We start from the raw sequence: 7,866 nt of genomic DNA on the forward strand, positions 1-7,866 counted from the left end.
CCTAAATCCACGGAAAAACTGCAGCGAGGTCTCCAGGACGCCTTGAACAACCCACCTGCCAAGTCCCTGACAAACTTGTACCAGCTGTACCAATGAGAACTCCTACCTTATATTATACCTTGTGTAGTTAAGTATTTGTAAAACAGCATCCTCGCTTTATTTTTAACGCCTAAAGCTTTTGAAGAGTTCTGCAGCATGGAGGGCAGGGGTTGTGTGGCCAGTCTGCTGTTCATCATGTTGAGCCTGTCTGACTACGGCTCACCCACCAGGTTATTATCTACAAAGACACCGGCGAGCCTTGTGTTCATGTCAGTGTCTGAACTGATAAAGCATGCAGAGCGATCCCTACAGAATCTGGCAGACCGTTTCAGAGAAAGATTTCTTTGACTGTGGCACCTATAACACCTATAATAAGAGGCAAGACGGAATAAATCCTCTGACTGAAAGAGGCTGCATGAGAAGCATGTCAATACAAATACACAGGAAAAAAATCCAAAAGGCCACGGTGAAGGCTTGCTGGTGTTTCTCAGTTATTGGGTGCTTTTAATGTCGCTGGTTAGCCAAGTCAGCTGCAATATAAACAAATATCAATTCATCTACAAAAGCTTAAATGGGCCGTAAGCTACAACAATGCTATCTCTGTGTATGCTTCCCATCGCCTCATTAAGGTGAGTCCAGCAGTCCGTAATGTGTGCATGAGCTGCTGGAGGCAGGTCACGGAGGCTCTCGTCGGTTCTTACCTCGGCAGCCGGCTAACGGTGATGAACAGGAGCACAGAGATGCTTCTCAAAAATGAGTGCAAAAGCCACGACGAGCTCTGTGGGTGAAGTGCGACTTTGTTGGCATCTCAGTGCGTGGAAGTGCCGCCGGACCGCCGTCTAACGAGCCCTGTGTCCCCGCAGCGTGGACGGGACCGCTGTCTGCCAGAGCCGGTCCGCTCTCAATGGAGGGCTGTTGTCCTGTGACAGACCGCCGAGAAGACAGCAGGGAGCCTCCGGGCGCCGGGAGAGAGAGGACGGACAGCCGCTGGCTCTGCTGCACGGCTACAGGCTAGCTGCTGCCGGGTCAACCTTTTCAAAATAAGAGCCGCTTTCACTTGTTTAAAAAGTGTTCTTTTATTGTTATTTTTTATTTTTTCCACATATTTGAATACGTTCATATGAACGTACAACATACACTGAATGACATAATTAGCAAGACACAATAAAAGAAAGACAGGTGTTGATATTACTACTAGTATTATTAATAAAACTAATAATTTACCATACCTATATAATAACAAAAACAACAATAATATCATTATAGTAACTGTAATTATGTTTATGTTATTGTATATAATCATAATTAGTATTATACCATATGTAATATATATGTTTCATAATAATTAAAGGATGATATCATTACGTCTTATATTAAAATTATTATTGTCCGTCCATCCATCCATCCATTATCTATACACCACCTAATCCTCATTAGGGTCGCGGGGGGCTGGAGCCTATCCCAGCTGACTCAGGACAGGTGACCCTGGACAGGTAACCAGTCTATCGCAGGGTTACACTTTGAGACAGACAACCGGACATTGACAAATTGAAAAACGGACAATCTAGAATCACCAATTAACCTCAACATGTTTTTGGACTGTGAGAGGAAGCTGGAGAACCCGGAGAGAATCCGGAGAGAATCCACGCTGCACGGGGAGACAAACTCCACGCAGAAAGATCCCAGATGTCCTCATCGGGACGCGAACTGGCGACCTTCTTGCTGAGAGGCAACGGTGCTAACCACCGCTCCACCTTGCCATAGATCCATTAAAAAAAACAAAACCCAAAGCAGAAATAGGAAAGATGCTAATAGTGAATAACAGCCTTTATGGAATGTGTGACTGCAGATTCATATTTGTTGAAATGTGTATTAAACCCTCAAATTCAACCTTAATCATTTTGTCAGAAGATGTTAAGGACTGTTTTTTTTTTTAAACTATGCCCAAAGCCTAAACTGCTGAGCCACCACTTCCTCCAAAACACTGACAGGGCTCGTCCGGGATTTGAACCCGGGCCTCTCACAAACTTTATGAGAATCATACTGCTAGAACTAGCCTGGACAGCAGTGGAGGAAGGGATGATTTTTAAAAATGTATTGTTATTATTATTATATATTATTATTATTGTTTATTTTTTATTGTTAATTATGATTTTTTTAGTAGTAGTAGTATTACTATATTATTGCTATTTTTTGTTCGATTTCTAATTCCTTTTTTAAAATTATTGTGATTATTACTACTACTATTCGTATATATTATATATAATGTTAACAATAAAACCCTGAAACAAACCTCTTTACCCTAAAATCTATAGTAAATGGTCTGCACTTATATAGTGCTTTTATCCAAAGCGCTATATAAGTGCGTGTTTCTCATTCACCCATTCACACACACATTCATACACCAATGGTGACAGAGCTGCCATGCAAGGTGCTGCCTGCCATTGGTAGCAACTTCAGCTTTGTTCACATCTTCTTGTTCAACCGGTGTTGTCTCAGGTGACAGCGAAAGAGTCCTCCGAGGTACATTCATTCTGCGTGGCCAACCACCACCTGTTGAGGGACAGAAACAGACAGATTTTGCGATGAATGTCCACAGACAGACACTCACTTGTCCTTCTGATCTGTTTAGGGACAATCTCCGGCAGCATTGAACGAGAAGCTCTGTTGTACATGAGCTCCTTAAGCGCCCCTATAAAGTGAAGGGTTTTGCCTTTTTCCAGGCAAATCCCCTTCTCGTCTTCTTCCTTTTCCTCAGTTTCAAGCAGTGAGTCGACACATTCGATGCTCTCCTGCACTGACTCGTTGCTTTCAACTTTGGTGTTTCTCTGGAGGTTGACGCCAGGTTTTGCCAAAATGCGAAAGAGTGATGCCTTCACAAACTGTTTGGCCAAAAACGCCTTTACTTTCCCCGTCATATCTTCCAATGAAGACATCTGATCTACAATTGTAGCGCTGATGTCAGTGGAAATCTTCTCAGTCTCCTGAGAAATGTGATTTTCCACCTCATCATAGCTATAATGCATCATGTCTTCAGTAAGCGGGTTGGTGATTTCATTGACCGCTGTCCTTATTATATTCTGGACAACTTTAGACGTGCTCACAATAGCGCTGTCCCTTGAACTTAAAGAGGAGCTTTCTGATTCCACAGGACACACTGGGATTTTATCAGCCTCCACCATGATGGCTTTTGATGGTTTCCTGGGGGGATGGACTTTCCCCTTAAAAGCCTGAAGCATTTTACAAGCAGAGGTTACCAAGGTGTTCAGCCGTTTAGCTGGAACAGAATGGTAATCTGCCGGACTCACTCCCGTGGCCTCGCTGCAAGAGTAAGACTTTCAACCCTTAATCACCTCTTTAGCAACAAGGTCAGTCAGCTGCTCTGAACTGTTGCTGACAACTTCATTGGCTACATGGAAAACCTCCGTGAAACTTTGAGGAAGTACATCGGCTACAGCAGACGGAACACTTGCCTCAAATTTTCGATGTCAGAGTCTTCCAGATACTTTAAGATCGCCTTTACGCACATGCAAACGATCTTTAAAAATAGCTCCGCTATAAGGGCTTTGTCACAATAGCAGGTTCCACTGGTCCGATTTCAGACTGTGAAAAAATGACTCGATGGGTGGGCGGAGTGTATCCACCGTGAGCTCCAGCATCTTCTTCTCCTTTGAGCTGCTTCTTTTCTTCATGTTGGCTGTTTGGTACTTACTGGCTTGGCTTTCGTTCAAGATCACTCAGGAGCAATGTAGAATAAGCAAAGTCTTTAAAGTATACGAAAACTGACCCTATGTAAGACCTTGGTTGGTCAGGAAATGACGTCAGCTGTGTCGTCTGAATCAGATGCTTTTGATGCAAAGGCCTAAGCCACGCATGCGCNTGCGTTTATTTTGGCAAACAAGAAGAAATCGAAGTAACGTAAAGGATACTGCCAGGATTGCTACTGTGTGTCTTGTCCACCAGAGAACAAAGCGACTCAACTGCTAACAAGACCCGAACACAGAATGCATCACAGCTCAGCTGACCACTGCAGAGTAGAGTGGAGTTGACGTCTGTGGATCTGTCTCATTTTCACATGTAATACATTAATGATAATGAACCGTGCCACCTCATTTCTAAGTTTGTATAACCTAAATAAGGCTGGCAGTAGTCGACTCAGCCGTATCAAAGCAGCTCTCTTATGCACTTAACAGCAAGTTGAATGGTCTTGGCTGACAAACTTGTTTGTCCTTAAGACAGTTCTAGCCAGTAGATAAACAAAGGCTCTACCATTTCCTCCTTCATCTGTTGCTAAATTAGTCAGACATAAAATTAGCTAATGCCATGGCTTGACAGCGGAGAAATTAATAAGTAATTAATTGCATAGTAGTAAATATATGTGGTACTTGCTAGTCAGTACAGTTACAGCTGGTGCAGTGGAAACACGTTCAGTGACAATATTGTACTAGTGGTTTGTCTCTTTATTGTTGACAATATAACAAGTTTTCCTTTGCATGATACTTGGCTCAGTGCATATGAAGAGTTCATTTGCAAAAACAGATAACTCCATCTTCACCAACCCTCTGAAAACCCACTTTTCCATCGTGCACCTGAGACAATATCAATCAAACTGAAGTTATCTCTTTTTGTCATGTAATTTCTACTGAGTCAAATCCACTCAACTTCTGTTTGATTGATATTATCTCCGGCAAACAACAAAAAAACAAGTATTCTGAAAGTCTATAAAAATGGAGTTATCTGTTTGTGCAAATGAACTCTTCATATCTTGATTAGACCTTTCTAAAAATATGGAAGTGATGCCCATCAAAAATTGTAATGTCTTTTTTTTCTTCTTTTTGGCCTAAAGCACATTTTTTGGCCAGTATATTGAGCTATCAAAAATAAGACTGAGTATACACCTTAAAAAACATATATTGGTCAGACTACAGTACCAGTTGAGGACAGGAAAGTACACAAACTGTAGCCATGCAAGTCAGATGCAGCACACACCCATCCACCACCCTGAACTCCACACCCTAACATCAAAGGCACATACACTGGTGCTGAATGTTGCAGAACAATCTAAAGCAAACACACTTCCTCCGGCTCTTTGCACTCCTTTTCATTGCATTTATTTCCCACACACAGAAACAGATGGAATACAACAGAGTGAGTTAAAACTAACCGTAGCCCATTGAAGAGTTGTTTGGATTTATCCAAGAGATAGCAGAAATCTGTGACAGTCTTCCTTTCGCCTAATGGAATATCATCCTCGGTCTCAGCTCCAGTCATGACACTGACTTTTCACACCTGATTTCAAACAAAAAGGAAAAGACTGTTGAGAGGTCTTGAATTAAAAAATACACACAAGTTATACAATCAAATACTGGAATCTGCAATCAGAGAGAAGTACTATTTTTACCAATGCAAATTTGCTAATGTGTCTAAAATAAGATTCGTGCAGTCACAACAACCTACTAACATCCAACATGTCGATATTCATATTCTTTTCACTAAACCGATTGAACATATCCAAGTGTCTCATAGGTGCCCTACTTTAATATGAATAGAAATAACAGACTATGGAGGAAGTGCGTCACATGGTCACCTTTTTTAGGTTGACCTGGGCTGTCCCAGATTTCATTCTCACAGTGCTGCAACCTCCAGTTTGCTAAGACGGATGTGCAATCAGGTCAAGGCAGCACACAGTCAGGTCATAGTGTTCAGCTAACGTTGTGGCCTGTTAAAAGCGTTTACAGTCAATAAGAAGTATTCTGCTACGGAAATGTCTGACTATGAGAAAGGGTGACTGTGTGTGTGCCTATATACAGGACTGTCCCAAGGTTTAAGGTATATTATACATTTAGATTATTATTCATTTAAGCTAACGTCCATAGAGCTGTAATAATTAGTCAGTTCAATGATTAATCTGCATCTAGAGTTAGGGTTACACATAAAACCACCAACTCAAACAGCTCAAGGGCTGATGTAAGACAGCACTCTATCGATCAGACAAACAACAAGCAAGAGGTGATCAAAGCTGAGGCGATTTGTAATATTTTTTTGTTTTGCCTCGGTGCAGAAAAACTCATTTTAAAAAATAAAAACACCAAAAAATGTTGTGGTTCCAGCCTCTCGTGTGAATTAGCGGTTTCTTTGGATTGATAGGACTCTAAAGTGGTTATCTTTAGGTTTTGGACTGAGGGGGACAAAATAGGACATTTGAAAGTTCCAGCTTAGACTGCAGGGAACTACGTTGAACATTTTTGATTCATTGAGAAAACAACTGGAAGACGAATCGATCAGATCTTCAGCCACAAGGAGCCCTGCAACAGATGGTGTGTCCCCCATAGAGCCCTGATCTCAACATCAAGGAGTCGGTCTGGGCGTGCATGAAGGGATCAAGACACTGAGACAACCTAAATCCACGGAAAAACTGCAGCGAGGTCTCCAGGACGCCTTGAACAACCCACCTGCCAAGTCCCTGACAAACTTGTACCAGCTGTACCAATGAGAACTCCTACCTTATATTATACCTTGTGTAGTTAAGTATTTGTAAAACAGCATCCTCGCTTTATTTTTAACGCCTAAAGCTTTTGAAGAGTTCTGCAGCATGGAGGGCAGGGGTTGTGTGGCCAGTCTGCTGTTCATCATGTTGAGCCTGTCTGACTACGGCTCACCCACCAGGTTATTATCTACAAAGACACCGGCGAGCCTTGTGTTCATGTCAGTGTCTGAACTGATAAAGCATGCAGAGCGATCCCTACAGAATCTGGCAGACCGTTTCAGAGAAAGATTTCTTTGACTGTGGCACCTATAACACCTATAATAAGAGGCAAGACGGAATAAATCCTCTGACTGAAAGAGGCTGCATGAGAAGCATGTCAATACAAATACACAGGAAAAAAATCCAAAAGGCCACGGTGAAGGCTTGCTGGTGTTTCTCAGTTATTGGGTGTTTTTAATGTCGCTGGTTAGCCAAGTCAGCTGCAATATAAACAAATATCAATTCATCTACAAAAGCTTAAATGGGCCGTAAGCTACAACAATGCTATCTCTGTGTATGCTTCCCATCGCCTCATTAAGGTGAGTCCAGCAGTCCGTAATGTGTGCATGAGCTGCTGGAGGCAGGTCACGGAGGCTCTCGTCGGTTCTTACCTCGGCAGCCGGCTAACGGTGATGAACAGGAGCACAGAGATGCTTCTCAAAAATGAGTGCAAAAGCCACGACGAGCTCTGTGGGTGAAGTGCGACTTTGTTGGCATCTCAGTGCGTGGAAGTGCCGCCGGACCGCCGTCTAACGAGCCCTGTGTCCCCGCAGCGTGGACGGGACCGCTGTCTGCCAGAGCCGGTCCGCTCTGAATGGAGGGCTGTTGTCCTGTGACAGACCGCCGAGAAGACAGCAGGGAGCCTCCGGGCGCCGGGAGAGAGAGGACGGACAGCCGCTGGCTCTGCTGCACGGCTACAGGCTAGCTGCTGCCGGGTCAACCTTTTCAAAATAAGAGCCGCTTTCACTTGTTTAAAAAGTGTTCTTTTATTGTTATTTTTTATTTTTTCCACATATTTGAATACGTTCATATGAACGTACAACATACACTGAATGACATAATTAGCAAGACACAATAAAAGAAAGACAGGTGTTGATATTACTATTAGTATTATTAATAAAACTAATAATTTACCATGCCTATATAATAACAAAAACAACAATAATATCATTATAGTAACTGTAATTATGTTTATGTTATTGTATATAATCATAATTAGTATTATACCACATGTAATATATATGTTTCATAATAATTAAAGGATGATATCATTACGTCTTATATTAAAATTATTATTGTCC

The 7,866-nt window shown here is 42.2% G+C and overlaps 1 protein-coding gene across 1 annotated transcript in view; it reads right to left on the bottom strand.

The window, feature by feature from the left end:
• The window catches only part of scai (suppressor of cancer cell invasion), a 36,235-nt gene extending 28,746 nt beyond the window's left edge, over positions 1-7,489 (bottom strand). Inside the window, exons 1-2 of the mRNA XM_008304182.1 lie at positions 7,177-7,489; positions 5,204-5,328 (exon numbers count right to left, since the gene is read on the bottom strand). Of these exons, the coding sequence (XP_008302404.1) occupies positions 5,204-5,310 (107 nt within the window). The 5' untranslated portion in view covers positions 5,311-5,328; positions 7,177-7,489. The remainder of the gene's footprint in view (positions 1-5,203; positions 5,329-7,176) is intronic.
• Between the last annotated feature and the right edge of the window lie 377 nt (positions 7,490-7,866).

The sequence above is a fragment of the Stegastes partitus genome, unplaced genomic scaffold, assembly GCF_000690725.1.
Source record: "Stegastes partitus isolate 25-593 unplaced genomic scaffold, Stegastes_partitus-1.0.2 Scaffold2154, whole genome shotgun sequence".
In the NCBI taxonomy this organism is placed as follows: Eukaryota; Metazoa; Chordata; class Actinopteri; family Pomacentridae; genus Stegastes; species Stegastes partitus.